Here is a 14,731-nt window from a genome sequence, read left to right as displayed (position 1 = left end):
TTGCTGTTCTATAACAGACTTCTCCACCTTATTTCTCTACCTCAAAACTAGATGTCTTTCAAGGTTTTTGATTCTCCAGAAACTGTGGGCTTGATTCAGAAATCTAATAAAACTGTACCCCCATGTTATGAAGGGAACAAAATTAGGTCATATTCTTGAAGTTTGTCAGTATTTAAAAGACAAAACAAAAAAATCCCTTACTCCAGTTGTGTAATGGCCAAGCGAGTTATCTCCCAAAGGAAATATGACATGCAGCCTGTTAAAAGAAAAGATTAATGCATCCACGCTAACCGGGAAAGAAAGATGAAACACCAGACCACCCTGGTCTATTCTACCAAGGTCCAGATCAGTCATTACAGACAGATGGTAGATGTATTTATGAAAGATGGGTGAAGCTAGGAAAACATGTTCCTGTTGTCCTTCTTGAAATCAGGAGTTGTGGATATTAAGTCAGGAGAGAAACAAAACCTTGATTTTAAGTATGTTTTATCAGAAGGTTCTGGAGAAGCAGAATGTTGGGCTTAGGGAAGAACATGTAAGGATTACTGCAGTGAATGTCAGAAGTCCGATATGGAGGCACTCAGACCCTTCATGCCCAAGAAACATCCATACAAGAGAAAGGGGAGAGATGCCAGTGACAGCTGCCTCCTACCAACCCCCCTGCCTGACAGGAAGGCTGTTTTGAAAGTAATACCCAGAATGGTTGAATAAAAAAATCAGTGTGTGGTCTGGTCAAAAGATGCATTGGACAGGAGAACCTCCTGATTTGGGGACCAGATTTAAACTGTGCCTTTTGAAAATTTGGAACAGTGAGATGAAAGAACTTTGAGGAAGTTTGGCTAGCAGGACACAGCTAACTGATCCTTAGAAAGCAGACATGAGGTCCAGCAGCTGGAACAGCAGAAAGAGACAGAAGCCTACAATGGTACAAAGACTTTTCATGAAACCCAGTCAGAAAATATTTCCACTCTCATTGGTACATATGGAGGCTCTTAACTGTTAAGACTTCAAAAAGAGGATGATCAGGCCAACCAAGAAGAGAGCTCAAACTCTAGCAATCTAACATTAAAGCCCTAGAGCATGTCAGAAGAGATTTTGAGAGCAATTTACCAAAGCCTTACAAATAGGTTAAATTTTTTCAGGCTAATCAGATTCACAACATTTTAAGATCTCTGAGCTCTGTAGTAGAGCTATATAAAACAATAACAGAAGAAAATAAATTGGAAACTGTTGTTTGTTTCCAATAAGCTGAGATGGAGAGAGCACAAAATGAATTTCTCAGGCAGAGGATTTAAAAAGAGATGATTTTTCGATGTGCTACAAATATAAATGTGGGATGCAATATCACAGCAACGCTCTGGATATTAAACGTGTAAGTAGGTTCAAACAGCCATTAAACAAACTAATGGAAGAAATATCCACGGTGGGATGAACCTCATAATTAAGTAAGTGCTACATCACAATATTTGTTTTGTAGTGGGGGATGGGCTGCAGTTGAACATAGCACTAATTCTTGCACTTCCTGCATGCTAGATCTTGCAACTTCAATGTTATTTACTGTAATTTTTTTCTAATACAATTTTTTTTTTCCAGAAACAGAGGAAAGGAGCTCCAACAGGTTAAAAAACCTCTTCACAAATCAGTTGGGCTCCTTTTTCAAATTATTTGGACTGTCCATTCCTCGGTGCTCCTCTTAGGCAGCAAATACATCATCTGAGTCTTCTTGTAAGTAGAAGACTCAGAAAATTAGAATTTCATCATCTGAAATTTCAGTGGCCTTTGTGTCCCCATTTATGTTTTCATTCCATTTATTGGGTGAAAGGGCTACACAACTTCATTTTTAAAAACAATATGGTGGGGTTTTGCATGCTCTAAAGCAGTCTTGTGACTGAGAGGCACACAGCATCCATCTCCTGTTCTGTGGTGTCTAGTTTTCCAAGGCTTTCTCGCAGGGTTCTGTGCAGCACCAGCTTGATGCAAAGTCCTGACAATAATCCTCCTCACTTGAGAAGCCAGCATTTGCAGCCACCCAAAATACTGCCCTCTTCCCATATGGTCATGTTTCTGCTGGTGCCTTGCCCTAGTATCCAGGATATGGTAAGGGGTTTCAGAGTCTCTTGATGTAATAGATTAGTCTTGAAGGCAGTGTGATTTCTTTCTGGTGCTTTTAAAGAATACCTCAGCCTTGGAGCTGTAAGCAACAGCTCCTTCCACAATTTTGTAACTTCTGGTTTTGGTGTGGTTTTGGCATGTTAAATTAATTCTAAAGTCATGTCAGAGTGACAGAACCTTGATCCTCTTCCTTAGGACTCACCATTAACGTTAGTGGTAATGGTGGTGGTCAGAAAGAGAAGGTGCTCCCTTTCTCCAGCCAAGCAGTTTTACCTGTAGAGATGAGCACTCTCCCTGAGGACTCTGTTTTCAAACAGGCAGAGTCCAGAATAACCAGCTATGTCTCGTTGAGGGAGACTGCCCCTTCAGGGCAGGAAGCTTTTAACGGGTAGTAAGAGGGCTGATATACCTCTAAGTGCTTGTTTACACAACTCAGTGTTTGATTTGGTCTACCACCAGATTAGTGGGATGCAGAAGCAGCAGTGAGAGCAGCCATCATCTGTAGCAAGATGCACCTAGTCAGTGCTGTGCTGCAGATGGGGAAAACCAGTGTAAACTCCTGCTATTTGGCAGTCATTTTATTAGCCTATAGAAAGAGCTGAAATAAATGAGCAGATTCAAAAGTTAGGTAAAACGAAATACAGAAATGAAAGTTGCAGTTATAGCAGCATTGCAATGTACAGGCTTCTACCACTGAACTGCTGTGGTACTGGACTTTTGATCACCATCTGGCTGGTTTATTTAGAGTCTGCTCAGCACCTTTTGCTTTGAAACAAAAAGGTTCAAAACAGGAGCTAACAGGAATTTCTGCTTCTGAATTTCTCATTACTATAGCTTAAATTCTCACTGCTGAAAACTGTTAGATTAAGGGAAGAGTTCTTCAGAGATAGGGCCAGGAAAAATAACATTCAGAGTCTGGGGTGTACTCACTCTTTCACTAATGAAGCATGTGGCCAGGTGTACGAGGGACAGGGCAAAAGGGAATCTGCGATCTACCTAAACATTCGGAGCCCCTACTCTGACAATTGACCAGAAATTTGCAACTGCAACCAGAAAAGAAGAACAGCTAGAGACAGGTAAGGCAACAGCATCCAATGTTGCGGGTCACTCAGTAAAAACAATATTGTCATTACTAGTAACAAATCTGACACCAACTTTGCAAGGCATCAGGACTCAGGTTTTTAAGCTCGTTATCAACTTGTGAGAACTTGCTGTGTGAACCAGAGATTGGTACCAGGTGTGTCTGGTTGATGGGGAGTTTAAGTGTCAGCAGTAAAGGCCTCTGAAATGGAGACCTGGATTGGAAAACAAGAGGCTGCAGGGCTACAAAGAACTGATTGAGGTGCAATTACTGGTTACTGAAGAAATATAACTTTAAGAGCTCAAGAAAAACTGCCCTAAGCATAAAGAAAAGCAGCAGCTATGCAAGAGCGGTAGCAGTGGCAAAAACCAGCTAATCAACAGGGTAAGTACCTGACTTGGTTTGGGAAAGAAACTCTTCCTGGCATTGTGCAATATGTAGTCTGGGGGAAAGGACTAAAGGCTAAAAATTGTCTAGAAACCAAACATCTTGTAAAAGGACAAGATCTTGAGTTGGTGAGGGGGAGGAGGGGATTATCTCTGTAGGATCATTGAAACTGTAAATGGCCTGCCTGCTTCTCCTTCCCTTCCTCCCTTCTGCCTCTCTGCTTGCTTTTCTCTTGCCCCAACTACCCGCTTCAAGGATTCTGGTTGCCTCTACCCACACCAAGGACCTTTTGATCAGCCAGTCAATTGCCCAGGGTGATGTTCAGCAGTATGAGTATATGTGTGTCTGAGAGTGTGTTAACCCCATAAACTCTATGCATTTTTCTTTTTAATCCCTCAATAAAGCTGTATTGCACATGAAGCCAATTTTAGGTAATACCAAGAGATGCAGTAAAGCCTACATGCTAATTTGGCCCAAATGTGATAAAGCCCCAGAGAAGTGCTGTGGTACAAACTTTTTGCTGTTCCTCCAGGCACAGCAGTTTCCACTTACGTGAGTGACACTAAATGGCACAAAGGAAAGTGGCATGTATCAGACCAAAGCAAGAACTAGTGGTTGTCCTGCTGTCCAAAGCCATAACTTCCCTGAGTATTCTGTCTGTCCTGTGCTCACCATTGCTGCTGGGCTCTTCTGCTGGCACGTGCTGTTCTACATCCTCAGGCTCCAGAAAGTCTCTCTTCAAAATTTCAATTACTTGTATTCTTCGCAGACTCACAAGGTCTACATCTTTTAACTTCTTTTCCAGCTGCTTTACCATTTCTTTGCTGGACTGGCTAGTCAAAATTGTGATCTGAAACACAAATCAGAGTGTGCAAGAGCTGCCTCTACCCTTGTCCTCTCTTGATAGGTGGTAATACCTGGTCTGTTTGAATAGCACAGGTCCCACTATGGAGAGAGGAGAGAAATCTCGCTAAAATATCTATTCAAAAGCAGATTGAAAAGCTTTTTTTTTTTGAGCTTTGGCTTATATTTAAGCCAATATGAAATGGATTGAGAGGTTCATTGTAGGAACACCAACAGGTTTTGTGCCACTGCTGGAAGAAGATGGAACACTCCACAACTGTCTTGTATTCTGTGCTTTGCACTTACAGTCAGCCAGTCTGTGTGTATAGGAGGGACTCTGCCTGAGACTTTCTGAGGGACAGAACCACTTCCCATTACTGCATCAGTTATAGTTCAAGTAGACTAAAGTTGGCCGCCTTACTTGAAGGCTGAATGGGATTTTTTTTTTTTTTTTTAAAGAAGTAGATAGTCTATTCTGAAGATGTTTCTTAAGGGAGCAACAGTAGGTGTGATTCCCATCTCCCAGTTTTGATGTAATACTAAGTAAGTGACTGCAAAGGGTTTCTTCATCATTGACAATCAGCAACAGTTTCTAGAAACATCAGGCATGTTTGACACCAGCTTCTACCCAGAAAGAGTAGTTGGGTGATAAAGTTTTGAGTTCCGACCTTGCCTGATATTTAGTGATGGTGAAGTAATGACTCTTCTCAGCACATCTGCTCATTGCTCCAAATGACTATTTAATAACCCTAAAGAAAGGATAAGGTGTATTTTAGGTAAGGCTGCTAAAAATGTCCTGTAGGGAGCATTTGGGGAAACAACAGTAGACCTTCACAAATGAGTTCTACTACAAAGATATTAAACAATGCCCACAGAAGTGACAGTTCAAGGGTTAGGGTTTGGTGTTTTTTTGGGGTTTTTTTGGGGGGTGGTGGTGCAGAGGGCAGGGACCATACGTTCTCTACCCAGATCTATCCTTAGTGTTTATCTATGAGATATTGGAAATGAAGTAGTAATTATGATTTCCTTTATGAACTGACAAATGTAGATAACAAGAACTGTTCTTGAGCTGTGGGGAGCAGAACTATCTACAGATACTCTATCTATATCTGTATAAAAAAAAATAATAGTATTTCCTACACTAATACACCTTAATTTCACAAAGTCCTTTAGGTTATGTGATGGAAGCTCATCTGCACACCCAGGAAGGAGAAGAGAGACACAGTGACAGGCAGAAGAGCCCAAATAATGCCCTGTCCTGGCTACTGCCCTCAGCCCATCAAAGGCCCGTTTTCCCCAAGCCTAAAGGAGCACAGGGGCACAGTGTCAGATCAGGAAACCAAATCAGGGGCTTGGAGGAAGGGACCCCTCTGGGGGCTGCTGCCTGGGCTGTCCCCAGAGAGCCCTTGTCCAGGTGTGAAACCCGTGAAGACGAGTCAAACCTGGAGCACTTTGCTGACTGGGGGGGGGGTTGCTGCCTGGGGGTGTGGGACACATTATGGACGCAGGGGAAGAGCAGCTTGAGGTTGCACAAGGCTTATTACAGGACGTCCAGGCGAGGAACCAAGAGTGGGCAAAGGGATGGAGCTAGGTGATTTGGGAAGGAACGAGTGTGGGAAAACAGAGGGGTAAGGGGATGAAAACAGCCGGTCCCGTGTAAACAGTTTGCTGGTCAGTATGCTTGCCTGGCCAGGCCCTGCCCTGATCACCACAGTCTGTCCCATCTGCTTCTTCAATTCCCCCCCCAGCTCTGTCCTGGGTGAGGGCTCTCTTCTCTGTGCACGTGTGTGAGGAGCCACACCACAGGTTGGAGGCCCCTGTGTCTGTGGTGCAGTGGCTGGAGCAAGTGCGAGTGAGCATGTGATCGTTAGCAAAGATCAAAATGGACCAGCTGGTGAATAGGTGAAATGGCCTGGGAGCAAGGGGTTCTCTAAGGGCGAGACCACCGGAGGAGCTGGCTATCGGAGGGACGAGGGGAGTCCTGGCCAGGGGGGTGTGTGTGTGCGTGTACATGATGATCTGTACCAGCAACTGGAGTGGGGCCGCAGCCCTGGGGGCTTGTATGTCCAGATGCCAGCAACTGGGGAGACTGGGATCCAGGAGCAGCTACTGGGCAGACTGAGTGTCTGAGCCCAGGTGCTGGAGGGATCCACATGGTACATATGGAGATAGATATGTGCGTGTGTGTGTGTGTATATACGTATATATATATTCCTGCTAGTGGATCTCCATCCTGCTCAGCCAGAGAGGGGAGCAGGCCAGGGCCATTGGTGCACTCTGTGTTTGTGTGAGTGCTCTGAGTGTCTGGCTGTGATCGGTGTGACCAAGCATGCATGTGTATATGTGTTATATCCATGCGCTCTGTGTGCATGTGCCTGCTGGGAATACATGCTCAGCCTCACAACTGGTTGGGCCTGGGAGCATGGAGCTGTGGCAGCCTTGCAGATGTCAGATCAAGCCTGATTTCCCTAACAAAGTATACCTCTCCAACTGAACTTAGCCCTAGTGTTTGCCTCTGAGTTACTGGGAATGAAGAAATTATTATGGGCTCCTTTTAGGAACTAATGAAAATGGCTAACAGGGACTGTTCTTGAGTTGGGGACAGCTGAGTTGTCTAAAAGATATAATTATCTTTTGCAGAGCTATAGATGGAGTATTTGCTACACTGATGTACCTCAAAACCATGGCTGAGTTACATCTGTAGCCTATCACTTCCAATCTACCCTTTTCACAACCTGAGTCACACTAGCATGTGCTGGTCAGAGACTAGGAGAAATATTTTACCACATACAAAAACTGAGGTAGCTACTGTGACTTCCCTTCATATTACCACAGTTTCTAGATATAATCCCTTAATGCTACTACGCTTCCTAATCTGACAAAAAATGGGCTACTGGTGACTTGAAAAATGCTTTTCATCGTATTGCAGACTGGCCATGTTTCCTGCCCTGTAGCTGCTGCTGAGACTTAGCTTTGCTGATGCTGCTGGATTTTCCCCTCTGAAGTCAGAATCTCAAAAGAGTAAGCATTTTCAATACTTTTAACAAATATTTGGGGTTTAAATGATTGCAGGTTATAATGAAGTCTGCCTCCTATGCTTCCTAGTCAGCTAGGAATCTTCTTGCCTCTTTGGGGCTTAACGGTTAGGAAAAGGCACGGTCACCTAAAGACATCCGATTTGCACAAGTAAATTGCCAGTGGCGCTCTGGTACTATAAATACCGGCCATCGTGGCCTCATGCTAAAGAAACTGTACTTCTAATCTAGCAGTAACGCCTCCTTAAAGCGCTTGCGCTTCTGCTAGCTCACATGTAAGCGTACTTCAGCAACAGCCTCCGACACGCCATGTTTCCTCGCCCTACTGCTGGTCACAGTCCTCTCCTGTTCTTCCTGCGGAGCCGTCGCCGTGTGCCCGGCTGCCCGCCGCGGGCTCCGCTGCGGCTGCTGCCCTCCCGGCTTCGCCCGCGGCGCGGCCCTGCCTCCGGCTCCGGAGTGGTCTCGTCTACATGGATGGAAGCACGTGGAAAGCTTTTCGGTTTAACCCGTGTCGCTTTAGAAGGGTAACAGCAAAAGGGGGGAGAAAAAAAAAAAAAAAGCCCCTCTTTCAGAAAAGAAGGCTCCATAAACAGAAACAGCAACTTCCTCTGCTGAGAGGAGCCGTGCACCTCAGGGACAGGTCTGGCCACTCACTGGCTGCCGCTTCTCCTCCTGCCCCTCTGTGCACGCTCCCTCTGCTCAGCATCTTCCCTCTGCTGCAGGATTTCACAGCTAGTGATCTTACTTATTCCCATTTATTTACTCCTCAGTTGTTTACTGACTGTAATTATATGTCTGTAATTTGCTGTTCCAGCCAGCAGCAGGGGTTACTGTATCTCAGTAACAGGGCCCCTGAGATGTCAGCTTGGCAATCAGGCAGTGATGCACCAAAATGACACACAAAGCATTAAATTTTGATGAATAACAAATGCTCCAGCTAAGTCTTATGTTAAACCTTAACTGCAAAATACTGGAATCAACTGATTTTATGAGGACACTTGATTAAGGCATGAAGCTCTTGAAACAGAAGGAAGAAATTGTATTGGTAGAACCTGACATTCATCCCATTGGAAAGCAGATGGCACTAGTGAGTTCCAAAAATTTTATAAAGTAGGGCTTATTTTTTCTTGTCCATGCCTTTTTACTTTTACTTCTTTTTACTCTGAAAACTGATTTGAAGAGGACTGTGCCAAGACAAAGACCATTCTGTAGGCTCTTCCTGTCCTTTGCGACTATACCAACTACTCTCAAGATGAAATGCATTTCTTTTGTCTGTAGTTCACTTTCAATGAATTGTGGATGTGCTTTCACGCACAATGAGAACCTTCGTACAAACATCCTGTTGTATCAGTGAAAGTTCCAGACACTATAACCGCAGAAGGTAACTGCAGTCTGAAAGGAAAATCATGTCCATGAGTACTGTGAATGTCTTTGCCTTTGACATAGGTCTGCTGTGAAAGTAATCAAAATAAAGCTGAAAAAACATCCAATCTTAAATGCCTGGAAATCAAACTCACTTTTCTATACTGTAAAGTCAGTCTCCATACCTGAATCTGTCTAGTTTCCGTGAGCATTCAGAGATTGCTGCATGGGTTTTTTTGGAGGGCTTATTTTCTTAATTATTCTTTCCCTCCTATGGATCTTAGATATCAAACAGACTATCATCTTAATGTGCTAACAAGTGGCAAGTCTGGTAGATGGTTCCCACTACCTTCCCAACATTTTCTTACCTCAACAGAACTATTTGTTGAGCCTCCTGCTGCTGTGTGTCTGCTGTATTGTTTGAACTGTTGCAATCCATCCTGCACAGCTTGTACCGCTCCATTTCCCCCCTGTGGGAAACAGCCTTCTCTTGGTAGTGAACGGAGCTCTGAAATGCAGGCTTGAATTCGTGCAAAGTTTTCTTTCACTTGCTGCAAAACAGTATTCAATGAAATTGAAAGACTGGAAATGTCAAACTGATAATATGAAATATTCTTCCATAATCATAGAATCATTTAGGTTGGAAAAGGCCTTTAAGATCACTGAGTCCAACCATCAACCATGCCCACCAAACCATGTCCCGAAGTGCCTTGTCTATGTGCTTTTTGAATATCTCCAGGGATGATGACTCAACCACTTCCCTGGGCAGCCTGTTCCAATGCCTGACAACCCTTTCAATAAAGAAATTATTCCTAATATCCAACCTAAACCTCCCTTGCCGCAACTTGAGGCCATTTCCTCTCGTCCTATCACCAGCCACCTGACAGAAGAGACCAGCACCCAGCTCACTACAACCTCCTTTCAGGTAGTTGTAAAGAGCGATAAGGTCTCCTCTCAGCCTCCTTTTCTCCAGACTAAACAACCCCAGTTCCCTCAGCCACTCCTCATAAGACTTGTGCTCCAGGCCCCTCACCAGCTTGGTTGCCCTTCTCTGAACACGCTCCAGCAGCTCAATGTCTTTCCTGGAGTGAGGGGCCCAAAACTGAACACAGTACTCGAGGTGCGGCCTCACCAGTGCCCAGTACAGGGGGACGATCACTTCCCTGCTCCTGCTGGCCGCACTATTTCTGATACAGAAATGTGGAAGGAGGCTTTTGAATTCACAGCATCAGGATAAGACTGGGGGCGGGAGCCAAGCTATAAAAAAGTAAACAGTGATATGAATTAAAACCAGCTGATTGCTATGCTGGTAACAACATACATGATCACTCCTCAAGTTTTCAGCTGTCTACCTGTTGTGTGTGGCTAGCCAAAACGTAGTAGTTCAGCATGCCCCCCTCCTCTGGCCCTGCATAACATGGAGGCAGAATATAAATAGGAGCACTGAGGTGGTGTGATATCCTCAGGCCATAGTCACCCCTGCCATATCCGTACTCCTTTACTCATCAAGCTGTGGACTTCAGGAATCTGTGTTCAGGAGGGTTTGGAGTCAGACTATGGCAACAGCTTCAAAAAGGGGTTCCACAAACTCATGGGTAACAGGTCCTGAAGCAGATACCAAGAGGAATAGCCTCAAATGTATCCTCTATCATTCTTAATACAACAGTTGTGGAACTAGGGGAGTTCTGTGAGGAGAATGAACTGCAGAATGTGATTGGGCTGGGGCACACCCCCAAAATAGCTTTTCCTTTTGAGACTGGGCTGGTGGACCATTGGTCTGACTCAGAAGGGCATTTCTTATGCTCTTATGCTGTTCTTTTAGGACATTCACCACAGTAATGATTATCAAAAAAGCAAACTGACGGAAGGTCTGTGGACCCTCCTGCTTCAAAGGTGAGCTACCAGAGCAAGTGTTGAAAGGAAAATTTATTCTATAGCTGGTATTTGTAAAAATGTTTTATTCCTTCAGGCAACAGCTACCACTGTACAATGGCTGCCCCAAGGTCAGCTGGTCTGACTCATTATGGCAAGATGACCACTATAAATGCACAGATTATTAACCCTTTATGCTCCACTATGATGCTTTGTGTCAGTCTCATGGATTGGAGGATATTGGGCCATATTCTCACTGCTTGCTATGGTGATTTAGATTACCTGCAGTCCAGGGCTGCTGAACCCTTATATCACATATGTTGCTCAGCACTTCCTTGAACTTGGTATCACTTTATGGCGGTCACCTAAATCCACAGAAGGCAGTCTGAATATGAACCAGGCTGGCCAGGATCATGGTAGACCCATCTCATACTCCTTCTCCATGCAATATTAGTTGAGGCTACCTGGGATCTATTACCCAGCCATGACCTTTCCTTAGCATAGACATGATAATGCTAGGTAGCAGCCAGGATCCAAAGGTGTGTGGAGCATCTCAGCTAGTCTTCACACAGATGTCAGCTCACCTGAGCTTCAACAAGAACTCAAAGGACTTGACATACCCATCAGGTAAACTGGCAAATTTTGGCCACAGGAGAGATTATTAGTGAATTCTACCAAATCTGTTTGAAGTGATGTAAGACACTGCTACCACAGGTCACCTTCCTCACAGAAGAGGCAACAGATGAACATATGACTCCTTTGCTTCAGATGCTTGGAGCTCTGACTCACTGAACCACTCCTGAGAAGCCATGGTTTACAGCATGGTCTTTCAGTGTGACCAAGTTATGAACACGGGGCTCAGAAATGTGTTCACAAACAGCTCCGGTGGTTATGCAAATAAGGTGGGGAAGAAAGCTGGGATGGCTCAAACCTCGCCTCAGAATGGTGAAGAGAGCAGTCTTAAGGAAAGACACCATATTTTGTACTCCACAGTGCAAGAAGTGTCTGGCCCATTACATCAATTCTGCTGTAAGGTTAGCAATCTTCGATAAATGCACCAAGCAGATGCAGCCAGGAGCCTCTTCAAAGTGCTACAGCAAAATTCCCTGCAGTTCAGATGCCTGCCCTGCAATCCCAGGAGGCAGTTGCAGCTCACGCAGACATAAACCAGCTGTCTCAGGTCAAGTATTGCTCCTAACTGTGGCAGAACAGGGCTTAGCAAGGGCTGCAGGGCAGCCTGAAGTCCAGTTAAGTACCTGTCCTTTGGAACTGGCACCAGCAGAGTTGCATTTTCTCTTGTATATGCACAGCTACTTTAAATGTTAATTTAGGTGAGTCTACACAAGCTGCAGTTTCAACTCTGGAATGTGCTTGGGACATAAGTTAAACTTCTAAGCACAAATTGTGTTGTTTAACTATTTCTGACTGCACCCCTGTTCTGGGCACTGATACCTAGCCCAGTGCCATAGGCCTTGACATGTCTCTTCACATGTGACCCTGCTCCTTCATTGCACAACTCCAACAATTCATAACTTCACACTATGTGGCCAGCAAAACATTTTAATCTGCAACACTACATTGCTTCCAGAGAAAAGCTACCAAAATGAGAGATCAAAGCTGGCCATGAGCTGCAGTAGGCACTGTGCTCACGGCCCCATCTGGCTCCTTCCACATGTTCTACCCTCACCCACTTCACTTTCTTAATTTGCTAGTCCCTGTAATTAATATCTTTCTCTCTTGTTTCTTTTCAGCCCTTTTTGTCAGGGAGGGTCTGGTAGTTGGGGGGGTGGCTGCCCATCCCAAGGGAAAACCAGTAGGAACAGGGCCCCTCAGCTGGAGGAGTCCTTACTCAGTCCCACATTAAAATTTTTTGATGCTTTAATGCTCATTTCCCCTCTTGTCACCATCTATTGTCCTCCACGGTTATTTACTTTCTTCCTTTTCTTTGGCATCCCGCTGCCCTTTCCAGGGAAGCTCTTTGGACTTGCTAGAGTTAGGCCAATAGGGGAGACCAGTAGGAAAAGAGACCATAAACAAGTGCTCAGGAAAGACTAAGAAAAGGGTAACCATATATGACACTTCCCCATGTACTCTCCCAATCTCTATTTTCAGCTCTGGGGCTTTCCTGACTTCATATGAATTGTCTAATAAGCAACCTTTAATATAGCTCTATCTTGGTTCCTCTTTGAGAAGTAAGTTTTTCTCTAGCTAGATCAGAAAGTCAATGGGATAAACAGCATGCCCTGTTGAGACAAAGGGACAAATTCAGGAGTACAGAAAAAGCAACGGAGCCCTAGTATTTCTGAAGAAGACTGAAACGGAGCAGATGTTTATCAGATAGAGATGTAGAACTGCTCCTGATTCTGGAAGCTGCAGAGGACCAGGTATCATTATCAGTGAAATTAGGTCCACTGAAGAAGATAGTCATCTTGCTATACTTTACTGTTCCTAACAGAGAAAGAACAGTCCTGAAAAACAGCCTTCAGTACAACAGCGGATGTCTAAAATAAAAAGATGGCTCACTAGGCAGAACATCCAAGCAAAGCTGGGGAGAAAGGGAGTGGGGGGGTCACACTAGAGTTGTGCCTATCAACCGGGTCTTTGAGTCTGAACTTTGCTGTCTTAGACAAGTCCCAGAGAAACACAATATTATGGCAAAAAAAGCTGATGTCATTACTAGTCATGCAAACGGGAGGAGGGGGTATTTTTTAGCTCTCTGTACAGCATTGCTGAGTCCGGTATTGGAATGCAGCATCCAAAGAACCAGAGGAGGGAATACATAGAAGGGCTTGGAAGTTATTAAGGGCCTGTAAAAATGCCTTGCAGTTAGACTTATACTTTGTTCTCTTTCATTTACCAGTTAGAAGATTAAGATGGGACCTGCTTATATTTAGAGGAAGAAAGTGTAAAATACAAGCAGGTTATTCAATCTAGTCAGAAGAGGAATTATATTAACAAATCCCTGGAAGCTAAAGCCAATAAATGCAAATTAGAAACCAGGTGAAAGTTTCACAATGGCAATGATTAACCACTGGAAGAAATGACCAACTGAAGTACTTGATTCTCCATCTTGTAATACCTTCAGATCAAAACTAGATGTCTTCCTGGAGGAAGTGCTTTAATGATGTATGGGTACTTTAGTGAAATATAATAGCCTGTAATATGAAAGTAGCCAAACAATGTTCTAAGGGTTTCTCTGTCTTTAAAAACTGTGATTATCAAAATGAGGAATTGTTGTTTAAATAAAAAAGACACCCTATTATGAGCAGAAGACTCATATGATGAGGCAAATAGAGGGATTGTGTCAAAGTGCAGTTGTGCTCTGGTGACCCATGATTAACAAATGAGATCTGAGGTTGCTGTCAGCCAGCACATGTTGGATCAGTGTCAGGACATACCTAGCGAATACAAGAGCAGGTATTTGGCCCCAGACACTTACAAATTAACTTGGCCATAACGCAAAATCACAGAAAACAGGCCTGGAACCCATTGTGAAACAACTACCTAGTCCATCCTACAGTGACATGCCAAGATGAATTACATGTAAATTATTCCTAGGAAGCAAGAAAAGTGTCTGTTCTTAAAGCCCCTAAGCAGAGTGATCTCACAATATCTCCAGAAAATGTTTCTTTGGTATCCCCTTAGTTATCCTTGTCACATTATCTATAACCTATTCTACAAAATAAACACCACCATTAGCTACAGTCTTCTTGCGGATCACATTTGCTAAATTACTGTTGACCTCTGATTTTTCTTTTCCCAGTTGGCCTCTATCTTTCCTGAGATGTGAAAACTTGACAAAACATTTCAGAATGTTTTCACCATTGCTGAATAAGGTGGCAGGGTTAATATACTGTGTGTTTACACTAATGTGGTATAAATGAGAGTGCTCAGTATGACTGTTTATAATAGTATGACTTCATAGATTCTTGTGAACTTTATGATGCTTTGTAATCCCAAACTTTTATTGTAGAGCTGCTAGTCATTCTCCATCTATATTTATTCTGCTGCATCCCTAGATGAGTGAAATACTTGTTCT

General features: G+C 43.8%; 1 protein-coding gene across 5 annotated transcripts in view; it reads right to left on the bottom strand.

The window, feature by feature from the left end:
- Window positions 1-14,731, bottom strand: part of LOC115338029 (meiosis 1 associated protein) — a 31,865-nt gene that overhangs the window by 7,650 nt on the left and 9,484 nt on the right. For all 5 annotated transcript variants that reach the window (XM_030006432.2, XM_030006434.2, XM_030006436.2 and 2 more), the window contains 2 exons: window positions 9,189-9,371; window positions 4,253-4,430 (listed from right to left, as the gene is read on the bottom strand). In XM_030006432.2, the coding sequence (XP_029862292.1) occupies window positions 4,253-4,430; window positions 9,189-9,371 (361 nt within the window). The remainder of the gene's footprint in view (window positions 1-4,252; window positions 4,431-9,188; window positions 9,372-14,731) is intronic.

This window comes from Aquila chrysaetos, unplaced genomic scaffold, assembly GCF_900496995.4.
Source record: "Aquila chrysaetos chrysaetos unplaced genomic scaffold, bAquChr1.4, whole genome shotgun sequence".
Taxonomy (NCBI): Eukaryota; Metazoa; Chordata; class Aves; order Accipitriformes; family Accipitridae; genus Aquila; species Aquila chrysaetos.
The sequence above is the reverse complement of the archived record's forward strand: the minus strand, read 5'-3'. Positions and strand labels throughout refer to the sequence as shown.